This window comes from Scophthalmus maximus, chromosome 17, assembly GCF_022379125.1.
Source record: "Scophthalmus maximus strain ysfricsl-2021 chromosome 17, ASM2237912v1, whole genome shotgun sequence".
NCBI lineage: Eukaryota > Metazoa > Chordata > Actinopteri > Pleuronectiformes > Scophthalmidae > Scophthalmus > Scophthalmus maximus.
The window spans coordinates 3,366,622-3,389,617 of record NC_061531.1 but is presented as its reverse complement, the minus strand read 5'-3'; the positions used below and the strand labels follow the sequence as shown (position 1 = coordinate 3,389,617).

The 22,996-nt window shown below is 44.6% G+C and overlaps 3 protein-coding genes across 6 annotated transcripts; 2 read left to right on the top strand and 1 right to left on the bottom strand.

The window, feature by feature from the left end:
* Window positions 1–731: 731 nt before the first annotated feature.
* LOC118288834 (SWI/SNF-related matrix-associated actin-dependent regulator of chromatin subfamily E member 1-like) lies at window positions 732–10,083 on the top strand. Of its 4 annotated transcripts, none has more exons than XM_047328158.1 (12): window positions 732–818; window positions 1,387–1,451; window positions 2,134–2,177; window positions 2,883–2,981; window positions 3,583–3,603; window positions 4,799–4,879; window positions 5,519–5,650; window positions 5,737–5,908; window positions 6,070–6,242; window positions 6,360–6,461; window positions 6,713–7,007; window positions 7,970–10,083. In XM_047328158.1, the coding sequence occupies exons 2-12, from the start codon at window positions 1,445–1,447 to the stop codon at window positions 8,362–8,364; spliced, it is 1,521 nt and encodes a 506-aa protein (XP_047184114.1). In that variant the 5' UTR covers window positions 732–818; window positions 1,387–1,444; the 3' UTR covers window positions 8,365–10,083. The 4 variants fall into 4 exon arrangements, with proteins under 4 accessions (XP_047184114.1, XP_047184113.1, XP_035471240.2 ...); XM_047328157.1 differs by having other exon boundaries at window positions 4,799–4,891; XM_035615347.2 differs by lacking the exon at window positions 3,583–3,603.
* An 867-nt stretch (window positions 10,084–10,950) lies between these two features.
* si:dkey-283b1.7 (von Willebrand factor C domain-containing protein 2-like) lies at window positions 10,951–17,446 on the top strand. The gene is made up of 3 exons (XM_035615350.2): window positions 10,951–12,104; window positions 13,669–13,798; window positions 15,532–17,446. Exons 1-3 carry the CDS (start codon window positions 11,664–11,666, stop codon window positions 15,771–15,773), a joined length of 813 nt encoding a protein of 270 aa, XP_035471243.2. The 5' UTR covers window positions 10,951–11,663; the 3' UTR covers window positions 15,774–17,446.
* A 567-nt stretch (window positions 17,447–18,013) lies between these two features.
* Window positions 18,014–21,522, bottom strand: rpl23 (ribosomal protein L23). The gene is made up of 5 exons (XM_035616050.1): window positions 21,408–21,522; window positions 20,173–20,256; window positions 19,222–19,350; window positions 18,837–18,950; window positions 18,014–18,148 (listed from the first exon to the last, which is right to left on the bottom strand). The coding sequence occupies exons 1-5, from the start codon at window positions 21,418–21,420 to the stop codon at window positions 18,066–18,068; spliced, it is 423 nt and encodes a 140-aa protein (XP_035471943.1). The 5' UTR covers window positions 21,421–21,522; the 3' UTR covers window positions 18,014–18,065.
* Window positions 21,523–22,996: the final 1,474 nt, after the last annotated feature.

The following is a 22,996-nucleotide window of genomic DNA, read 5'->3' as shown; positions in this document are numbered from 1 at the left end:
TGCAGTTTGTGAATTTATTTGTGTATTTTATTGCTTGCCTACTTGATTATAATGCAACTTAAGTATTACACAGCAGGTGTTCATATCAGACTGTCTGACTCTGTTGAGACATGTAATTCCAAACTTTAAAGTTATCATTATACTTTGATTTTCAGTTTGTGGCTTTCTCTCATTGCCTCAGACTTTGTATTTTGTCTTGTCTGATTTGAGGGTCTAAGAGCATAAGCTGGTAATCGCTGCAGAGATTGTTAATCAATATAAAAGATGTTTAAAATGAACGTGCTACTCTCCTGCTTGATCATTTTGGCTTCAAATCTTAAAAATGACACACACATACACTTATTCACTTAACTTTACCACTGTACAGAAGTATGTACGAACTGCTCCATCCATGTGAGGAATTCATGCTGCATCTTTAACGACGGGCTGAATGCTGACCTCTAGTGTATTTAATTTTCTGTTACAGGTCTCTAAAAAAAATACAACCATAAAGCAATTAAAGTGAATGTGTTTTATTAGTAATTTTACATTTATGTTCATGTTAATAAATCAAATGGATTGTGGCAAGAGGGTAAGTGCACTAGAAGCATGCACTGGAAAAATGTTTACGCAACCTTGCTCGTATTATTGGTGTTGGAGTTTCATTTCATAAGTCTAAAACGATTGTGTAGCAGCAGCTACTCTATGCATTGAATGTAAATGTGCTTTTATTTTGAAAACATCTCTTCCGCCGGGCCAGAGGAAAAAATACAGTACTTCCGGCCTGTGCGAGAAAGGCGGATGAAGCGGCCCTGACAGAGGGAACAAAGGACGACCGAGTGAGTTCTTTTACACTGTTTCCAGCACGAGTACGTGCAAATGTGACATTGTGACCGTGGTTTAACTTCGGTGGTAAAACGCTTTGGTTTGCGTTCAGGCTAGCGAGGGAAGCTAATCGCCTCCATGTGCGAAGCGTTCCCGAGCTGGTGTTGTCCGTTACTCTGGCTTCACCAGCGAGGTTTAATTCAAACCCCCCGACGGTGCCGCACACTTCACCAGAGTCAGTCCGTCGGTCAAAGCGCAAACTCTGTGCGCGCACGGCGTTTTCATACCCACTGATTAAAAAAAAGAAGAAGATTTTAAATCGATTGGTCACATATTAGCCACAGCATTATCATTGGGGCAAATGGTCTCTTTGTGTTAGCAGGTTTGGCTAGCAGGCCGGGCCGGTGTACGCTCGCTTTGTAGGCCCCGTCAGCCGCTGTTGTGAGCGGCTACCGGCGGTATAGTCGGGGCAAATTTCGGTCCCTTACCGGGATTGTTTTTCGCTGCTTTGCCCTGCAGAAGAACTGCAATGCAAAATATATGATAGTTGTCTGTATCTGTCTGCCATGTGTTCTCATCTAGGTGTTAACCAACATGGGAATAGCCTGTTCCGCCTAAGAGACCAGAACCAGCAGCCACCATGTCAAGTGAGTAAACATGCATGTTAATAGGAGTGCCTGCAAACTGCTATTTCGTGTGATACCTGTGAATATTAAACTGTTCCCCCTTCTGTCATCTGTAGCTCTTATCTGAAGAGAGACCCATAGTTTAAAATGAGAATGGCGCTATAAAAACCTTTCACTCCCCGAGCATCACCTGCAGATGAACCATACAGCATCCGACCTATTGAATATGGTTTTTTTTCTCCTTCTTTTTACCAGTGTTAATATCTATCTATCTTTCTTGGGGTATCTGGGGACTGGAAATCAGTCCAGTTTACAGTCTCTTATTTTTTTATTTTTTTTTTATTATTATATTTTACCCACGGGGGTTGTTGGCGGGACAACAGGAGCAACAACATGATGTTGACATGTGTTTAAAGAGCTACTACACCTTCAATTTCGAAAATCTGTTTTGTGTGTGTGTGTGTGTGTGTGTGTGTGTGTGTGTGTGTGTGTGTGTGTGTGTGTGTGTGTGTGTGTGTGTGTGTGTGTCATCATCATCAATGCTTGAAAAAACTGGGACTGCCCAGTTTTCCCTTTACACTATCATGTGTATGAAGCAAAAAACTATTAACACTAAGCAATCATAACCATGAAATGAATAAACCATTCGCAGTTGATTGATGGACTAGCTGACTAACATGAACTACTCTTCTTTCCTGTGCAGAGCGGCCATCCTACGCCCCTCCCCCTCCCCCGGCCCCAACAACCGTAAGTGTACAGCTCTCAGTTCCAGTCTAGTGGTCGAGGGCCACGTTTATTATCCGTTATATATTTATGTTAGCACACACATTTTTGGTTCCTATATTTCTTTCTTCTGTACTATCTTCCTCTCTCTATCCAGTTTTCATATTTGTTTGATCTAACTTTTTTCTGTCTGATCAGACAGAGGTTGCTCAGCTCCCCATCATCAGTCTCACTCCCGCTTCCCCCCGGTCACACCACCACTAACCAAACTCGCTACTGGGGAACGAATTTCTTCGAAATCTGATCGAATAACTTTTTTGACATTCTTAACTTCAGAGTTTAGCACGTTGAATGTCCGTAGGAGTCAACATGGTTGTTTTGTTGCTTTTCCCTTTCTTACATTCAGCAGCAGGGCACAACTGGGTGTCAATTTTCACTCACGCGATTAAATTCACGTGACTTGTGCTTGAATAAGGATCATTTGAACTCCTGGTTTACGTGCCACATTCACATGTTGTGCTCTCATTCTGAATGCAAGCCTGCTGCACAGTTATTTATTTTTGCTTACATGATGACATCATGGGAAACAAACAAGCAAAACCGAAATTATATACTGTCATATATTTTTCATGCCCGCCTCCCCTTTCACTTATTTCTGTTAATCCCTCTTCCTCTTCTTGTTTGTGAGTCATTTCTCATTCGTGTTTTGTCTCATTTGTCTTCCATCAGCAAATGCCTTCCACCCCTGGGTTTGTGGGCTACAACCCTTACAGCCATCTGGCCTACAACAACCTCCGACTGGGAGGGAGCTCCGGAGGCTCCAGCAGGGTAATGCATTGATGGAGGGAGGGAAAAGGGGTTTGGCGCTCAGAATGAGAGGGAGGGGGGAGAAAATGTTGTTGATTAAAAAAAAAAACAGGCTTGAGGAAAAAGTGGAAAGACACGAACATTAAAATTGTTCAAAGTGGAACTAATACAGAGGATGATAGGAAAAGAGAAAAAGTTAGGCCATTTTAATTACTCTGATGTATGGAATTTGAAAGAGATTTGTAGCATTATAAATTGTAGTAGTGACCTCCACAAAGTGATTCAGATTACATGAGAAAGGAGTGTCGTTCTGTACAGTTTCACACTAGCAGCTCATTTACACAGTTTCATTTTAAAACAGCTATCATCATTTCCCCAGTCATATACATCATATACATTATAAAAGTGTGGCCAGCCACCACAGTTTATGTAACTCTTCCATACTTTTTTTTAAATGGCAAGTGAGAGTATAAAAGTATGCGAATTGAGACACTACAATACATTTGATTTACTTTGACTGACTTTGAGAAAGGATCTGAGGGAGCAGAATCTGTAGGAATGTGGCTCTGTCATTTTTAAACGTCGGTTTAAATGAACATATCCTTTTTTTTTTTGCTTTCAGCCAGCCTGCCCCTCTGATCGGGTTAGTGGGTATAATTTTCCCAGTGTTCATGGTTTTTCAGATCCATCAGAAATGCAAACAGGAATGCACAAAAGGAATGATATGCCCAACTTCATTTGTGGTGTTTCTCGGATCCAGAGCCACAGAACGCAAAATGTCCTCTTGTCTTGTCTTGATTCCCTTTTGTTAGTCTCTTAAAATACTAGGGCTGGGCGATATAGTCGATTTTCTTTTCACGTTAATCAATACCATTCGTTATGAATTGAGGGCAGAAATGCGTTCAGCATATTTGCCAAACCTCTAGAATAATACACACTGTTATTGTGTCTACCGCTGTATGTAATCATTGTTTACAAGAAGAATCCATGTTTAAATTGAATGTCAAGTCTTCTTTTTTTCTTCACTTCAGGTTTAAACCCTACATAAATCCCAAAGTTGTTGACCAGTTTTTCCACAATTCTCTATGACACGTTGTCTTGTGCTATCAAATATAAAACCGTACTCGCCGTGTCCCCGCTTCCTCTTTGAGCTTGTGTCAGAGTGGCTGCTGAGGTCCTGAGGCTGAGAACTTCCACAAGAGGCGTATTAGCATGCCTGGCGGTTTGGGACCCACACACTTTGTGTCGGAATGCTAATTACCATGCCCCATCTTTGTCGGTGCAGGTCGCATGCAAATTTTACAACCGGTAGCGCTCAGCTGTTCATCCAGCTTTAGACAACTAAGCAGCGTCCAAATAGCTGATGTGGTGTGACGTCTCTCTGCCACGGTTTCCTCATCTGGTGTGGATGTTTGACTCCCCGTGGTCGCTCATCTTCACGTTTCCAACAACGAATCTGTGTGCGTGGTTGTTTTTCGTTGTTGTATATGATTCTCACAGTGATTGTCAAGCTCATTATATCACCCAGCCCTATTTCAAGCCATGCAAGTATTGGCAGCTAGAATGAATGTATATGTAAACATGCATGCACATGGGTTAACATGCATGATTGATGCTTTTATTCCAGTTGTCAGAAAGCATTCGGCGTCACTTGCATGCAGTGAATCGTCATGTTCCACTGTTCAGATCTTAATTTGACGAATATGTTGTGACAGTTTCTCTTCTTTCCCCTCCTCTCTCTCAACCTCTGCTTTTTTTTTTGGTTCCCTTTCCGTATCCTCACTTATACTTCTCTCCCCCTCTCTTTGTCCGCCCTTTTCCCACCCGTCCTTCTACAGAACGCCACCGGCATCACCGTCCCTAAGCCTCCCAAGCCTCCAGACAAGCCACTGATGCCTTACATGCGGTACAGCCGGAAGGTAAGCAGGAAGGTAAGACACCCATCCACGGTGTCTGCTTTTACTGCTTGTCCTCCCATCCCCTGAAAAGGTGCAGCGGTTTGAGGGTGGGAGACAGCCAAGCCATGACGCCTCACCACCACCTCAGCCATCTAGTGGAGACTTTCCACTCTTGTTTGTCCCGTTGGCTTCCAGTAGCCTCCTGTGTTTGTCAGCACCAAGAGAGAAATAACACGCATGTGCATGACCTTGGGTTTCTTCCTCGCATGGCCCTGTCCTCCCGGCTTCTCTCACTTTTCCAGCTGTAACCAGCTTAAAGACAAAATCTACTCACATCCATGTTGACATAAAACCATTGATTCTGTCTTAAGAAATATTTCATTCTGTGCCATCCTGCCCTTTTGCAACACTCAAAAGTTTTGCCTTCATTCTTGTTAATAATTCAGTTGAATAGATGCATCATTTAGGAGCTGTTTAATGCTGTCCCTTGCACCCTTTCCTCTTTCATTTCCTTCACTGTCTCGTAGTAACCTTGTGTACAATCGACCGCAGTTGACCCGCAATGACCTCTTCTCCTGTTTGTGTGTGTGCGCTGTGCGTGCGGGGCGACGCCTCTGTTTGTGCACGTGTTTCGTCTTGTGTTTGCGTGCGCGTGCAAAGGTATGGGACCAAGTGAAGGCGTCCAACCCGGACCTGAAGCTGTGGGAGATCGGGAAGATCATCGGAGGGATGTGGAGGGACCTGACAGACGAAGAGAAACAGGACTACCTGAACGAGTACGAAGCCGAGAAGGTGAGTGGCACTGTCTCTGTACTCCTGTACACTTTGCGGTAGTGATGTCATCTTGCTCACCTTTCTGTTTTCCTTTTCTCTCTCAGATTGAGTATAATGACTCTCTGAAGGCCTACCACAACTCCCCAGCCTACCTGGCCTATGTCAACGCCAAGAATCGGGCGGAGGCCGCGATGGAGGAAGAGAGCCGGCAGAGGCAGAGTCGTATGGACAAAGGCGAGCCATACATGAGCATTCAGCCCGCTGAAGACCCCGATGGCAAGTTTTTACATATGGCCAGTTTTTGTTTCGATTTTTTATTCGCACTTGCATAAGTTATAATGGTTAAGATGAGTTTTTATGGCAGACATTTTTTAAGATGCCAGTTGACCTCCTCCCTCGTGATACTCGGTTAAGTCTCGTTGTCCTCTTCCGTCCAGACTATGACGACGGATTTTCGGTGAAGCACACAGCAGCCGCTCGCTTCCAGAGGAACCACCGGCTCATCAGCGACATCCTCAGCGAGATCGTGGTGCCCGACGTCCGCTCGGTGGTCACCACAGCCCGCATGCAGGTGCTCAAGAGGCAGGTCCAGTCTCTGATGGTGCACCAGGTAGGTCCATGTTTTTTTTGTCCTTCAGAAAAAGTTTGATCATAATGGGGGGGAAATTGATGATGTGGGTTACCACTGATCCTGTGGTCTTAACACTGAGTCTCCTGCTGATTTCAGAGGAAGCTGGAGGCTGAACTTCTGCAGATCGAGGATCGCCACCAAGACAAGAAAAGACGTTTCCTGGAGACCACTGACTCATTCAACACTGAGCTCAAGCGGGTACAGCAGCTTATTCACATTATAACATAAACAGCCCTTAAGAATAATGTCATTGAATAAACCTGGTCACAAAGAGTTTTATTACTCATGTAGAATACACTCTAAAATGTTATGATTTGGAAGAGACAAAAGGAGCATTTTCTTTAATGATACCAAAAATGGAAACAAGTCCTATTTTATTTTTACATAAATTATTTGTGGACTTGCAACCTTTCATAAGTTTTGTTGAGTCCCGTGTTCTGTCTCTCCAGCTATGCAGTCAGAAGGTTGAGGTGGACATGGAGAAGCTTGCGGCAGAGATGGCCGCTGCTGAAGAGGCGGCCCGTCGGCGTGCAGAGGAGAGGGAGCGCGAGGCGGCCGAGCAGGCAGAGAAAGCCGCTCAGCAGGCGCAACAGCAGCAGCAACAGCAACAGCAGCAGCAGCAACAGCAGGAGGCGGCTGGCAACAAAGCTGCGGAGCAGAGTAGTCCTAATGCTAATGCTAAAAGCACAGCAACCCCCACTTCAGGGACCAAGGAGGAGGACACGCCCACACCAATGGAAACAGGTGAGTGCGCAGATTTCTATTGATTAGCTCTTTAACTTAAATACCAACCTGATTATTTAAGAAAAATGTTCAAACATTGATTTGCTCTCAAGTCGGGCTACGTCCACACTACACATCTGAACATTTACATCACATCAACATTCACGTACACTGGGCATGTGTAAACAGGAAGCTGATTTTTCTACTCTGCAGTCTGTTGCTTAGTAGCAGAAAATACTATGAAGCGATAGCACAACAGTTTCTGACCGTTAAGGTCGGCAACGCTGGGAATTAATTTTCCTTGTTGCTTTCCCAGCTGGAAGTTGAGACTGATGCCGTTTGTTTTTGTTAGGAAAAGGTCATGTGATCGCTGCTTGACGAATCAGGGAAGGGTATGTCATGAGGGATTAGACCCAATCAGGAATCGAAGTTGGGTGTCTGCCTCAATGTTTTAACGTTTTAGGGGCCCCCAGACGTCAACGAAGCAAAAGTTATGCGACGTCCCCATTGCTACATTTTAGTTTTAAAATGCTATCACTGATGCTATGGTTACTGCAGCCACACACAATGCGCCGGAGTTTTGGAGCCCCGTTTTAGTTTGAAATCTCCAGGGCTGCGTCCGTAGTATGGACAGGTAAAAACATGCATTCGCTTCCTGATTGGTTGTCATCAGTCACGACTCGCCTACCAGAGGTCAAGGCAAGAGTTCTACCTAATTGTCGGTCCAAGAAAATAATTCCCTGTGCTCTCTTTTCACCATTTCTGTTTTTTGTTTTTAGTATTTTCTGTAACTAAGCAACAAACTGCAATCTCTCACTGACCCGCACATGCCCAATGTACATATGGTCATGTGATGCGAGTTTTCTGGTGTTAGTTTGGATGGAGATTAGAATACTTCTGATGCGCAGCTAAAATGCTTGTGTTGATGAAACTAAAATGCATTGGTACCTAAATCTCTCTCTCTATCCTTTTCCCTTCCCCAGATAAAGCGTCGCCTGCCGAGCCATCCTCGGACCCCCCTCCTGCCCCACCCCCTCCGTCTGATCCTCCCTCTTCTGCTTCTGATAAAGCGACTCCTCCCCCCGAGCCCCCCAGGGAGAGCAGCACTCCCAGCAGCAGCACCCCCAGTGACGACAACAGCAACAGCAGCAACAACAGCAACAGCAACAGCATGCCCCCTCCCCCCTCAGACGGCGCACCCGGAGGAGCAGCAGCAACCCCAGACCCCCCGGCGGCCCCGGAAGCCAACTCCACCGCAGCTAACCCTAACGTGTCCGCGGCGGCGCCTCCGCCTCCGCCTGCCTCAGAAGAGCCGGCCCCTCCTCCGCCGCCGCCTCTACTGCCCTCGAGCCAAAACAGCCAACAGTATGATATGTAAGATGTCTGCCACCTTTCTCCACCTTTTTATCACTAGGGTGAGGTTGTTCAGTCCTGGTATTAACATCTGTCTCAGGTTGACGGCTCCAAGTGCAGATGTGGAGACGCGTTTTAATTCTTGCCACGATTAACTTCAAGCCATCCACTGGAGACGGATATTAATACCAAGTCTGAATGGTGCCCGACGGTGAGAGGCAGTGTATGGTTCTCATCAGCTAGCTTCATACATCTGGACCCACACAGGGCAACGGAGGATTAAGTTCAAACCTGCGTATGTTTCCTTTAGATTTATTCCTCCGCAACAATTAGCAAGTTAAGTGAACCGTCACCAAAGACTTGACCCCGACTGAGTTTGTGCTCCAGGTTTTGTACAAGCTCTTCTTCTTTAATAATCATGCCAACAAATAGATTCTTTTTTGTGTGTCTATAATATCCACATACTGGCTGAACACGGGATACTAGAGGGTTGTTCAGCGATAACCTCACTGTCTGTCATATGCAGGTAATCTCACTAAAAAAGAACTGATCGTGACTGTTACAAATCTGCTCCTGCTTATTGACCAAAATCCATCAGTCACCCGCATTCAGTCATTCGCACATTCTACACTGAGGAGTTTCAGCCCCTGGGCTGCAACCAACCATAAATTTCAAGATCAATGACTGTGCTGGTTATTCATCGTTAATGTTAGAAGATGTTCCGACGCATTTAATGGATCAGGATGAAGTGACAGTCAGGAGTCGCTTGTAGGTGTAACGCATGGCTTTGTTTGATTTCAATTGCATTCATATCTCCCACTGTGTCGACTTTATACTGTTGGATGTGGCACGTACCTGTATACTCCTCAGTCCTCATGTATAAAACCTTTAAATCTGCTGAAATAAGACCACAGCTGCAAACTGGAGGGGTTTTATTATGAATTTCACCTCCTGTGTCTGACCTCTCCGACAGCTGGGCAGACGTCCCGGTGATGTCAAGACTTCGCCCCCTCCTTTTAAAAACCTCTGACTTTTCTACTCTTATCACTTTGTATGATTTGCTAAACAACTACTGTAGTTCTACTATGTGTTTTTTTTAGAGAGAGAGAGATCTAGTGGAACCTTTTTAGATAAATGTAATCAGATTCAGCCTTTGTATTAAATCTGTACTCTTTGAATCGGAAGCCATTATCGACAGTTTCCAGGTTCTGTAGGAAGCGACGTTGTAATTATATTTATGCACCCGTATCTGCATGCTCTCCTGAATACTAACCACCATCCTTTAAGTGTTTCCTGAAGTCTTAGTCATAAGAGCGGAGGCCAAGTGTAGGACAAAACCTATGACGTGAGCAAGAAACTGACATGATGGGTTTATCTTCATGGTGCTTTTTAAAAAGAAAAATCTGTGGATAATGAAATGACTTGCATTGCGAATACAACAGTCTGGATGTGTGTTTCGATATGACACAGCATTTAATCTGTAAGAGCTTCTCTACAAATTGAGGCTATTTTTTTAAAAGCTTGCTCCTTTGGACGGCATATTCCTGATAACACCACAACTTCAGCAGAGATGCACAGGCTGCCCTCGTCCCAACACAACCTCAGTCACTTGTGCGTTTAAAGGACTATTTTCTTACTTGATTGGACTGTTTTAAGTAATATGCCTCTGGTTTAGTTTTTTTCTTTGCATCATTTTTTGTACCGTCTGAACTTATCTATCCAAATAAAGGTGACTTCTCTGTCAGTCGGTGGGTGTGTTGTGGTTTCTTTCTAAACTGCAGGTGGTTCTTTCATTTTGATTTATTTTCTAATATTTTCCCTCCATTTTGGAATCTAAGACAATTATGGGAAACAATTGAGGTTGTCTGCTGTGGTTCCCCGCTCAATATACACTGCAGTTCCAAGAAGTAGTACATAGGGTACACTGTAAATTATAATTAAGATTGAAATATGCAATAAATAATATGCAGGAAAGACCACTGGACAAATTGAAATTAGAGCAATGCATTGTGGTTTACACATTGTTTGATATGAAATCGTTAGAAGTATTCCTGAATAAATGCTAATAAAACATGTAAAGAAACAAACTTAAAAACTCATTACTTTTAAGTATTATAGTACTTTTAGTATATTACATGTCTGATTTACTGTTGAAGATGAGTCTACAATTTAAGTAAATAAATTGATAATCTTCCCATATTTACGAGAAAAATAAATATGTACTGCATCAGTATATATATCATAGTAAAAAAAAGTGTAAAGATGTAATTGTTAGAAATACAATTGTGTGGTATAAATGTTAAGTATTTCTATGTTCATCTGTTTAATTTGTTCAGTGTCCTTGGTTGTCTTCTAAGGTGCCCAAATTATTTTATTATCATTATTATTAGAAAATGATCTATTATTTTATGTTTAGGGGTATAAATAAATACAATTTATATTGTAGTTTAAAGAAATAAGATTAAGACTTATTTTTAGACATACATGAAAAGAAACATTACAAACAGGTTTTTATTTCTTATTTTTCCTTTCCTGTTTTGCAATATCTACATTGATTGAAAGTGGTGTTAATTCGTGGATTTCTTTCACTTGCAGCAAAGTGGAGCTGTGGCCTCTGCTTGGTGAGGTGTGGCCACCACACCTCTGGATCTGCACCACTGAAAAGTTGGACAACTTCTGTTAAAAGTGGCCAAGTTGTACAGTAAAGTGCACCAGGTTCCCCTCAGTCAATGACCTTCTGCCTGAGCACCGAAAAACAACATTTACAGAATAGAAATACACGTCCCAGACTGTAACCAATCATTGAACACGTTATAGTATTGGTAACAAGTAACACAAAGAAACACGTCACCATAAGAAATGACCTAAGACAAGTTCATGACGCATCCCAAAAATTATCATAATTTGTGCATCATCCATATTTAGGATTTTTTTTTTTTTGAAGACAGCGGTTCGGATCTCCATCAACACCGTCATCCTTTGCTTATCAGACGTATAAGGTTTATAAGCTATAATCAGGAGTAGCATACAGACTATAATCTCTTCAATAGAATCCGATTTTAATCTTTCTCTGTCTACTTGTGTGAAAATGAATAAACTAAACCAATAATCTAAGTTTCTCACAGAAAGACAAATGAACGGGGTACACAAATAATATCCGGGAGTCCCTCCGGAGTCGGTCTCTGTGGATGACGCCCGACCTCCTCCCGGGGGACGACTGAGCGGAGCAGCAGGTCGGTGACCCTCCGGACTGACGCGCGCGGATGCGAGCGCGTCACTGGATCGCTCCGGCGCTGGGCGGAGGAGCGCGCCGGAGCGCCACAGATGCGCGCACGGTCCGCGTCGATGTCGGCGCGGGCAACCTGTGCCACCATGGGCCACCGGCTCCGCCGCCTCCCCGCCGCGCTCCTCCTCCAGCTGCTGCTGCTGCTGCTGCTGCGGCCGCCGCCGCCTCTCGCGCCGGGGTGCGCGGCGGAGTACTCCTCCAAGAGCGACTTGGACTACGAGTTCGGGGACTACCGGGGCAAGTGGTGCATCGACGACCACGGCTTCGTCTACGGCATCGGAGAGGTGTTTTACCCGAGCACGGCGGCGTGTCCGTGCACGTGCACCGCGGACGGGCCCGTGTGCGTGCGACCCAAGTGTCCCCGCATCCACCCCCGGTGCACGCGGATCACGTACCGGGCGTGCTGTCCGGTGTGCGAGGCGATGGCCAGGGTGTGTGTCTACGCGGGGAAAACATACCAGCTCCTGGAGGAGTTCAGGGTGAGAAACCTTCCAGCCAGCATCCTCGCACTCCCTGCCCCATCACCCCCATCACCACCCCACACCACCCTGCCCCATCACCCCCACACCCTGCCCCATCACCACCCTGCCCCATCACCCCCACACCCTGCCCCATCACCACCCTGCCCCATCACCCCCACACCCTGCCCCATCACCACCCTGCCCCATCACCCCCACACCCTGTGCCATCACCACACCACCCTGTCCCCACCCTGTCCCATGCACAAGTTCACAAAGTTTCCGCTGCAGCTGAGAGCTGAGGCTGCTCACATCACCCGTCTGAACGACATTGATCTTCTTTAACCTGCAGCTACTCAATGGTGTTGCCTTTCTTATCTCTTTTGGCTGCATGACTAAATATATGCACATGTAAACTTCATGGTGTCTGATGTCCATGCACCGATCACATTCATATCATCATGTTCATGTTGACTATATGGAAGTTCTGTGCGCACTGGTGGTTGTCAGTTAGTCTGTCCTATTTTGTTTGTTTCTATGAATAAATGTAAATGTAATAAGGCACAGGAATAAGGTGTTAGAGTAAGAACTCTTTGTCCACACAATGCTGCCTGTAAGTTTTCATGTTTTATTGTCTTTTTTATTGTCTTACAACACATGAACCATAAAAAACTTATCATAGGCAAGACCTATTTTGTCCGGCAAATAGTTGACACAGCTCAATTATTTTATATTGGAAGTTTAATCCAGCGGTGGGCGCCATCACAGTAAGGAAGGTTCTGGGTTCCAATCCCGGCTTTGACCGGGGCCTTTGTGTGAGTTTGCATGTTTCTCCCAATGTCTGCGGGGGCTTTTCTCCAGGTGCTCCTGCTTCCACCCACAGTCCAAAACACATGCAGGTTAGGTTAATTGGACTTTGCCCCAAAGTGGTGAAAAAATTAATTATCGCAGCCTTAATAAATATTTTGCACATGTATATACTTTGAATGTGGTCGCTCAGAGTCACCAACCTGAATTATACTGAATTATGACACAACAGCAGTTTTACAGTGCATTCTGGAGCCTTTAAGCTAATTGTTTTGGTTTTGAGGCCTGGGGTGTCCCTGACTCCCACGGCTCTCGCCAACAGCGTTTCCAGCCTCAGCAGGGTTTCTTTTTCTCTTCTGACAAACATGTTCCTTCATATGTTGGGTTCAGAAGTAATCTGACCACCACAGAAGACCTCCCATTTCCCCCTGGCTTAGAATAAGCAGCCCGCCAAGTATGAATGGGCAGGTGTACTGTAACAACTGCTTCTCATTCAGAAAAAAAAAGAAAGAAAAAGTGGCATGTCATGTTGTTGCTGAGCAACCATGCCGAGCAGCGGGAGTCCATCCAACCAGTCCAGTAACACCAAACGAGCTGTGTGTGCATGTGGTGACATACCAGTGAGATTGAGCCTTTACCCATCATCTTCCCATGGTCCCATTTGTCTCCTCTGATCACTAAACCGTCGCCGCCACTGGTGAGACAGTGCTTGGCGGCTCAGACAACCTCAGGTGGGAGCTCGGGGTCAGTGAAATTCGAAATGGGCTGTGTGTTCCAGTTGTCGAGGTGTGAGCGATGCCGCTGCGGGGCCAACAGAGAGGTGTACTGCAGCATTTCGGACTGCCCCGCCCCTCACTGCGTCAACCCCACCTACGAACCCGACCACTGCTGCCCCATCTGTAAGACTGGTAAGTCTCAGGCATGGCTCTGGTCTGTGTGGCAGATTTGTGGCCCCCAGAGAACAACAGATTTTTTTCTAGCCCCTTTTTTTTTTTTATTATCTTCCACTCGGCACCACACTGAGCTCAAAAGTGGAGTATATTGCGAGGAATGTTGCTCCTCAGAGGATGAACCTTTTCCATTTTGGACACTCAAGGTCGACCACACACACAATATGTCCCGTAACTGAAGTGGGAGACTGCCATTAAACTACTCAGCACGTTCATGTTAACATTTGATTTCTAAAAAAAACCCACATCAATGGGCAATGTTGCAATGGGGGTTACTGCGTTACCGTGAACACAGTGTACTTTAACTCAATCCCACAAACACGTCCCGCCGGCAGAAATAATCATTCATGCCTATAACCACTATAAAAGAAGAAACAGACCAGACTGAGGCCAAGTTGAGCAATGTAACATGTTAAAATCCATGCGGTCAACACATTTCAGGATTCAAACAATTGTTATGGGATTGACATGTAAGATTGCTGTTAAAATTGATTAGATATTGATCAATTGATATTGATTTGAATAATTAATAAGTAAAGAGAGATGCAGGTGTGTGTGTGTGTGTGTGTGCCACACAAAAAAAGACCAAAACATTGTTAATATATTTTTGTTAATATCAGAATTCTATTTAATTTAGAGGTTGACATCAAATAGTCCGAATCATCTAGGGCTGCCCGGCCTGCTCAACAGTGTGATCCACATGTACAACCATCGACTCTGCTCTTTGCTGCTTCAGGCCAAGCACAAGCGCATGTGCGGCCGTATCCTCCATCTTAACACACACACACACAGAAGCTTGGGCCTTGGGCCTTGTGCGTGCGTGTCAGCAGTCGTACATTGTCATTGTGACAACCTGCGGCTCTCTAAAGCTGCACTGGTTACGTCACCTCACACAAGCTTACTGAACCACGGCAGTTACGTCATACGCGCTTTCAATGCCACTGCTGGCTCTTAAGTCCAGTGTGTGTGTGTGTGTGTGTGTGTGTGTGTGTTTGTGTAAGACGGGAACAGCAGGGATAATAATAATGTGACAGATGGTTTGGTTTGAAGCATCACTTTTCCACCCCTGCTCCCACCAAATTCGCTCATGTCAGCTGTGTTTTATTGACCGCGGTTGGGTCTGGCATCGGACGAACCGCACTTCCTGCCCTCCCGCCGCCGCGTTGGTAATTGTTTCAGGCGGAGCTGCCAAATAGAGGAACGCCCATCTGCGAGTGAGGGCTGCGAGTGGACACACACTCGAGACTTGTCCTGGAGCCGCGCCGGCCTCGCCTCGACTGTGTGCCTCACATTGTTGTCGTCGTTGAACTTATGGGAAGAATTTATGTCCCGTGTCTCAGGTCTTTGTCCTGTTGTAGGACTTCTCTGTATTTGGCTGATTTGTTTTCCCCTAAATTCCGACGAGTCTCCCCGTCCCAGCCGCTGAGGAGACCCCCCATAGATTGATGCTACCACCACCATGCTTCACCCTATAGGGATGGTGTCATCCAGTCGATCGGCGATGCCTTGGTGTTCATCAGATATTGAATTAGGGTGGGTACAGGTTTGTCTTTGCCCACCAAGATTGTTAGGTGTGAATAATGTTTCCCTGTACTGCTATCTCTGCAATGCCTAACCAAAGCTGTAACGCCCAACCGTTTTTTGCAAGGAGGCAACAGACATCAGACACGCCGTGTTTTCTGAACCTCTAGGTCCCAACTGCTTTGCTGGGAGCAGGGTGATCCCAGCGGGGGAGCGCCTGAACATTGACGAGCAGACGGTCTGCTACTGCACCTACCGGGACGGCACATGGCACACCCACCCTCATGCCACCTGCGAGCGCCGCCCCCGGCCCAGCCCGACGCCCGACGGCCGCGCCAGGCCCTCCGGGGACGAGGGCACCAGGGGGAGGGCGGGGAGGCCGTATATTCCCAGACTGGATGCGATACCGTGAGGCGGAGCGTTGGTGTAAATGTGTCAGAGAGCCGCTCCGCAGGTACAAAACAACCTCTTGTCTGTCAGCGTCAGGAGGGATCCGCTGGGCTTCAATAAAGCACTACTCATTTAAGTTGAAAAAAACACAACCAATGGGATCATGTCAACCCGAGTGTCCACAGGATACAGCTGCGTCGCCTTCTGGTCTCGCCCTCGGCTCAGCCACGGTTCCACACAGAGGTTTGGAGCCGTTGCTTTTTTCCAACATTTCATGTTTGCAGCTCCTTCAGAGCAGGGTTCTCCTTATCCCACCTCCACACTGAAGCCGGTGAAAGCGCCAAAGGTTTCAGTTTCGTATAGCAGCCGTGGAACCGAGAGACCCGGGTGTGACATACCAGTGGGGAGAGCTATAATGTGTTGAGACAAAGTCAATTATGAATGAAATACATAATTCGAAATTTAACTCCAAGTCAGCTGCCAGAAATAACTGGCATCTACGTACATCAATAAGTGGATATCATGCTTCAATGAGCCTCTCCAGCAAAGACAACCCGAGTACATATGCTATAATGATGGCTGTTTGCCAGAGGAGCCAGGACCAGAACACAGTGCAGCTGGATCTGGTGGACAGTGGCCTTCAGAAACGCTTTAGTAAACCTGTAAATGACGGGGTGGTGGGTGTGGAGGGGGGGAAGGGGAATCAAACTACATCATCCTGAAAAAAAGGTCAAATTCTGAAACTGCCATAGATGCCCAGGTACATGACTTTTGGAAAACTGGTAGTAGTAACCATATTCCATTTAATTCAAATCAATGTAAAAAGGACTGTTTTCACAGTCTCTTTTTTAATTGAGTAAAATGTCGGAGCAGAGAACAAGACAAGAATTTGCATGGAAATCTAACCGTCACATGGATAATTTGAAATTTGATTTGGTGCAAAGAGCTGAAAGTAACTGTTTAAGAAATTGGTCGACTGACATGCAGTAAGCTGACAGCAAATTTTTCATTGTTTGTCAATTAAATCAAGTAAAGCTATGCAAATCTCCTGATTTGCCTTCTGTTTTATATCATAAATACAATATTTGCACTGATCACCTGGAGCTCTGACTGTGACTACCGATGGTAATTTTAACCTTTTTCTGACATTTTAATAGACCCGTTTATTACAACCAGGGGGTAAGATGCATGGGGTCTTTGTGTACATTGGGTGTATCTATAGGGGGAGATGCTGTGTTTGTGTGTTACAGTCCCACTTTGTGACTTGTCACTTTGAGGTGCAGGTTGAGAAGGTGTAATGTACAGCGACAAAAGGGGAAACGACTGTTGTGTGCAGTTGGTGGCCTGGCTGCTTTCCTCCATAACCCTGCTGCTTTCCATCTGTAAGCAGAGATATGTCGAAGTAGACCACACACACACACACACACACACACAGCTTACATTGCCCATGTAAGCAGAAAAAAAGATGATTCACATTTTATATATAGACTACTGTATGTCATGTCAGAGTGCATGCCAGTCAAGTGTTCACCATCCTCACTGTACTTGATGTAATGTCAGTCAGTCATACCCCTGTCCATTTGTTGCTGTAGTAAATGAATGACCTTTGTTCTTGCAGTGTTCTGATTGTTGAGCCTCTTTTGAACTCGTGTAATTCTTCCGAAAGCTCAGTTAATTAAAGTGTTGCCTGCCAGAGCTGGTTAATCAGAAGTTTTTCCTGATGTCTGATCTGTTGGCTCACTGCTGTGTAAGAACTGTTGTGCTTCACTACAGGTCTCTATACGCCCTCTACTGGTAGGACAGAGGAAGTGCATTGGCACTGTTCAACATGGCTGTTGAAGACATTCAGTGGTGTAAAGCAAATGGCAAGACGGGAAAATTTTTAGAATGTAATTAACATAAAGTGCATGTACAGCCAGACTTTTTCAAATAATTCCATACAATTCAGCATGTTAACGGAAAGACTTAGAATTTTTTTTATCAATATAACAAAAAAATATCCATTACTTTAGTTTTAATATAAAGCAATCTTCATGAACACGAAAACACATCAATGGCTATATGAAGTGCACATTTTTGACTTTGAGTCACTTCATGATACCCAACTAGATGATGAGCTCGCAGAAACTATTTGGCCAAATAGTCATTCCTTTGAGTTAAGCATCAAACGCTCCCAAAACAGTAGTACATTTTACAACCATAGATCATATTTAATTACATTACCTTCAAAATGATTTCTGTTACATAAAACAATAAGACATGTGGCGTTTTGACAAGTTTTTATTTGAAAACGAACAGAGGTGCAGGGTCCAGCTCAGGCAATGCTGCCAGCGTTGGAGGCGATCCTGGGCCAAAGGTCAGCGCACTCCTTGGCCACTGGACCTGTGATGGCTGAACCTGCAGAAACAGAAGGAAGGCAGAGTTATCTCAGACCCAACACTATTAACGCTGCTGTCTGCTGCAAAGCATCAACTCATCAATAAAAGCAACACATGACAAAAATACATGTCAGTCACTAACATATTCCTCGACTTTTGTCTGAACGTTAAAGTTGTCTCATCACTGATTGAGATCAGTCAGCCACTGTGTCGCTGCCGTCTCACCCACAGTGATGAGCTTAATATTCCCTTCATCGACAACTCACCCAGCCACCGAGCAGACAACGCAAGTGCTTTTTGAAGGGGGAATGTTACAACCTATCAAATTAAAATCAAGTGATGCAAATGTCCTGTGGGCGAAGTGAGTCCTGAGGTAAATTTGTACAAGAACAAAACTTTGGATTAACTTCAAATTGCTGGATTCAAGATTCAGTAACAGTTCAACTGATACAGTGAGAATCAGTGAAACTTGAGGGGCTGAAGCGGCTCTGCAGTCACAGTGCACATGCACCGACTGAATTACTGAAAGAAACATCCAATACAGCTGAAGACAAATATTAACCCAACTGCTCCCAAATCTGTACTTGAAGTCATTACATACCAATTCAAAATTGAAGCTGATACATCATATCTGTTATCTCATTGTGTAAATGGCCCCTATAATTACACTACTTTTCAAACCTAATGTAGCATCTAAACAAACCCACCTTTCATTTCTCCTTTGTTGTTTACTATGACACCCGCATTGTCTTCAAAGTAGAGAAACACGCCATCTTTTCGCCGATACGACTTCCGCTGCCGTATCACCACCGCAGGATGCACTGTAGAGGAGATCAACACAAGATCATTTAAAGCCACAGAAAAGAAACCAGTGAATATATTTTGTTCATTGCAACAGAATCGATTAGAAACCTTTAAATCCACACAATTTACCTACCAACTGTTCATATTGTGCTAGAATTAATTATTCAGTATTGTTCCCATAAAGCCTTAAATGAGACTAAATTCAAATAATATTAACCTCCATGAACATAAACTAACAACCAAGTGTTCATTTGAGTGGATGCAATACAGCGACGTGCAGACACTCACCCTTCTTCCTGAGCTCTGGTTTGCCTTTCTTCACTGTGGCCATGACCATGTCACCCACTCCAGCTGCAGGCAGACGGTTCAGACGTCCCTTGATGCCCTTCACGGAGATGATGTACAGGTTCTTGGCCCCTGAGGAGGCAGATCACCGACATAAAAGGAAAAGGATAATGTGAGGAAGGCAGATAAACAGGAAGTAGACCGTTTCTAACCAACGCTGTAGTTCTCAAGCTTAAATTTCAGGAATGACAAGACTAAAACTTTTTCTGCTTGTCTCATCACTGATTGAGATCAGTCAGCCACTGTGTCGCTGCCGTCTCACCCACAGTGATGAGCTTAATATTCCCTTCATCGACAACTCACCAAGCCACCGAGCAGACAACGCAAGTGCTTTTAGAAGGGGGAGAGAAACTGAGAACAAGCTTCACCACAGTGTGGCAGCATAAGTCAAACTCATCAACATTACATGAGAAGTGAGTTTAACTCATTAAGACGAGGTGCGTCTCCCCATAGAGCGAGATGAGACGTACTGGTATTTTATATTGTGATGTAAATGAACATGAAATACACTGAACCTAAATGCATTATGGGATGTGTATTATTTCTCTCCCGTGAACTTGGAGGACAAACCGTTTCATGCTACGGTTCAGACAAGGCCCGACGACAAAAAAAGGTTACGTTTTATTTGAAATATTAACGCATGTTAATTTACTTATACAGTTTATCTAAGCATCACAATATAATGCAAGTACAATTTGCCTAAAGGGGTACGGCAGATGAGAAGATTTGTTTGGTAGTTAAAACTGGACAGTACACATCTACTGGCCGCTTCCTTCCCTCCCCAAGAGTTCAAAACTACGGTGTGATTAACGGATATAAAAGCAGTGCATACACAGACGTTGCTCCGCTCCAACATAGAATAACCGGTGGTTGGGCGGGTTAGCTGAGGCGTACCTGTGTTGTCGGCACAGTTGATGACCGCTCCCACTGGGAGACCCAGCGAGATGCGGAACTTGGCTCCAGAGGAACCACCACGTCCTGTGGGAGAAAAGGGAACATGTCAGACATCGGTTCCGGTCCCTTGCAGTGCTGCAGAACCTCCAGGGAAACGACAGAACCAGCCGTGGACCCCCGGGGTTCGCCTCAGGAAGACACGGGGAAGTGGTCCCGTCGTGCAAGTCTCCGCAACGATCGAGTCGTTTCATGGTCCGGAACTGATACAGTTTATATCCACCAGCGTGGTTCTAGCAGAGCCTTCACACATTCGACACGTGGAAGCTAAACTCCCTACTAACGCTGCTCTCAGCTGTAAAGCAGTAACTCATCAATGGAAGAGATAGATGACAAAAAACAACAACAACATATTCGTTAAAGTTGTCCCGTCACTGATTGAGATCAGTCAGCCACTGTGTCGCTGCCGTCTCACCCACAGTGATGGGCTTGATATTCCCTTCATCGACAACTCGCCCAGCCACCGAGCAGACAACGCAAGTGCTTTTAGAAGGGGGGGGGATGATACAACCAACGTTTCACAGAGACATCAGTCTGGAACAATCGATGCTAATGTCCGTGGTTTTCAGCGGCGACTTCGCACAGCAGACACGTGAAAAGCTAAAAGGGCCAAAATGGATGATTCGTCCTCGTCTGCGTTCGTGGTTTTTCATAACACGATCAGATTCCGGATGAGAACTCTGTAGATTGAGTAGATCGACTTGTTGGTGGACTTGTTTAAATCAAAACGTGCGACATCAAGCAAACGTGCGACCGAGAGCCGCGGCTAGTAGTTAGCTTCAGCCACAACTTAGCTTCGGCTGCAAAACCCGGTAGACGCTGCGTTTGTTACGCTACTTACCCGCTCAGGAAACATGTTAACCGGTTTCCTCCCCGTCAATTCCGTCAACAGACTAATAGACAAACTCCTCTTAAAGCCCACAGTGAGCATTTAATTCAAAAGTGTGGCCTCTACCGTTCACCCATTGGCTACATGGCGCTGACAGCGGAACATGGCGTCCGCCAACTAGCTAGCGAAAATGCCACCGGTAATAATCTCTAAATTGCTTTCATAAATTGAGAACTAATCACACAAATGTAATGCCTGTCCGGCTCCCGCACACATTAGCAACGTTTTAAAGTCCGATGCGGCGTAAAAACAGCAGATGAATGTGGATTTCACGAGGCGGGGTTCATACCTCTCTTAGACATTGCTGCAGAGGAGAAAGAGGAAGGTGGAGAAAGGAATTGTGGGATATAAAGTTGACCATTACTACATCCGGGTCGCGACGCGACGACGTGCCGCGTTCAAGACTGTCGGAGATATCGCCACACCGAAGAGTTTATATAGAAAAAATATTACGGTAATTCATCACTTTACGAAGTTTATTATTTTCCTTCCTTACTTATAGTCACGCTATGATTAATCCACACAATGTAATGACATGATTTAAACAATGTGCTGTTTGAATATTTTCAAGACGAGAGACATAATCTAGCGTTGCATGCTGGGACCTTTGCCACTGTGGGAAGAGAACTTTACACAACACTGCACTGAAAAGTTCTGAAAAGATACAACCATCTTAACAGGGTTGAGTAAGCTTTGAAATGATCTGTTTGTTGTTCAAAAACAATAAACTCTCAAACCAGACAAGACAGCATATTCTATTTTTCCCATCTTCAACTGGATGAAAAAACAAACAAAGGAACCGAGTTTTTATTTTTTTCTCCTATTTTATGATTTTGTCTTCCCACTACCGAGTAACAGTGTGTTCACTGCAGCTTTTAAAAATATCCACCAGATAGCAGCAAACCGCCATCAGTGTTTGTGCAGACGCTCTCTGTTCCAGCTCTGCATGACAGTTAAAGGCATGCAGGCAAAACACTGCCCAGACAGATGGACGTATACTGTGTAGGAGAGTGTACGACATGGAAAACTTACAATGGTTTCCACGGGATTGGCGTGGTGTGTTCCAGTTTTGGGCTGCATATTTAAATAAGTCTTGTTTTGACTAAATATGCCCTGGGATATTTTCATGGTGCGGTATTGTACAGTATTATATTCACATTTTCCCTCGCAGTGTCACAGTATCATATTGTGATGCAGCACATACACAACCTCTGCGGGAGGAGAAATAAATGCAGTTTCCATATGATCTGATGAATTTTTCCGAACCATGAAATCCAGGATAAACTATATCTGATGCAGAAATTTTCAATATTCAAATGTTCAAATGTTAATAATGATATGGCCCTGTGCGTGTGAATGTTTTAAAACCAAATGTTTGTTAATGCAAATAACAGGTTTTGGTGTTGCAAGTGCAAGTACACAACTCTGAGGAACATGGTGAATATTTCTGTATAATATAAGATAAGATAAGATATGCCTTTATTCGTCCCACAATGGGGAAATTTGGGCATTACAGCAGCAAAGTGGACAGAATAATATAGAAAGCAATTTTTAAAAAGGAATCTTATCTTTCCTTATTGCACTGTATGTCTCATTCTATAATGCTCCAAGTTGTCTCATAATTTGATATTTATCCTGGTGTTTCCATTGTGTCACTGTACCCGCTGTATTATTTAAACCTTATTTTTATTCTTACTCAGAGTTGATTACAGTTGGTGACATGATCCATGTGCAGATCAGAGTAAGATTTGAGTAGCTCTGTTATAGAATTGGATACTCTATATGGAAAAAGAAACACGCAAAAAAAAATTGTTTGCTCATCACACCATTGCCCAAATATGACTTTTGAGGTTAGTTTTCACTTATTATGTCTCTGTG

What these genes read in the sequence shown, in the direction of transcription:
- LOC118288834 (XM_047328157.1), top strand. An exon ending in GCTCCGGAGGCTCCAGCAGG is followed by an intron (nt 2,982 to 3,582) that starts GTAATGCATTGA and finishes TTTTGCTTTCAG; the next exon opens with CCAGCCTGCCCCTCTGATCG. An exon ending in CAGCCTGCCCCTCTGATCGG is followed by an intron (nt 3,604 to 4,798) that starts GTTAGTGGGTAT and finishes GTCCTTCTACAG; the next exon opens with AACGCCACCGGCATCACCGT.
- si:dkey-283b1.7 (XM_035615350.2), top strand. Translation starts at nt 11,664, where the DNA reads ATGCGCGCACGGTCCGCGTCGATGTCGGCGCGGGCAACCTGTGCCACC. An exon ending in AGCTCCTGGAGGAGTTCAGG is followed by an intron (nt 12,105 to 13,668) that starts GTGAGAAACCTT and finishes TGTGTGTTCCAG; the next exon opens with TTGTCGAGGTGTGAGCGATG. An exon ending in CTGCCCCATCTGTAAGACTG is followed by an intron (nt 13,799 to 15,531) that starts GTAAGTCTCAGG and finishes CTGAACCTCTAG; the next exon opens with GTCCCAACTGCTTTGCTGGG.
- rpl23 (XM_035616050.1), bottom strand. An exon ending in CAACTGTGCCGACAACACAG is followed by an intron (nt 19,351 to 20,172) that starts GTACGCCTCAGC and finishes CTGCCTCCTCAG; the next exon opens with GGGCCAAGAACCTGTACATC. An exon ending in CAACAAAGGAGAAATGAAAG is followed by an intron (nt 18,149 to 18,836) that starts GTGGGTTTGTTT and finishes CTGTTTCTGCAG; the next exon opens with GTTCAGCCATCACAGGTCCA.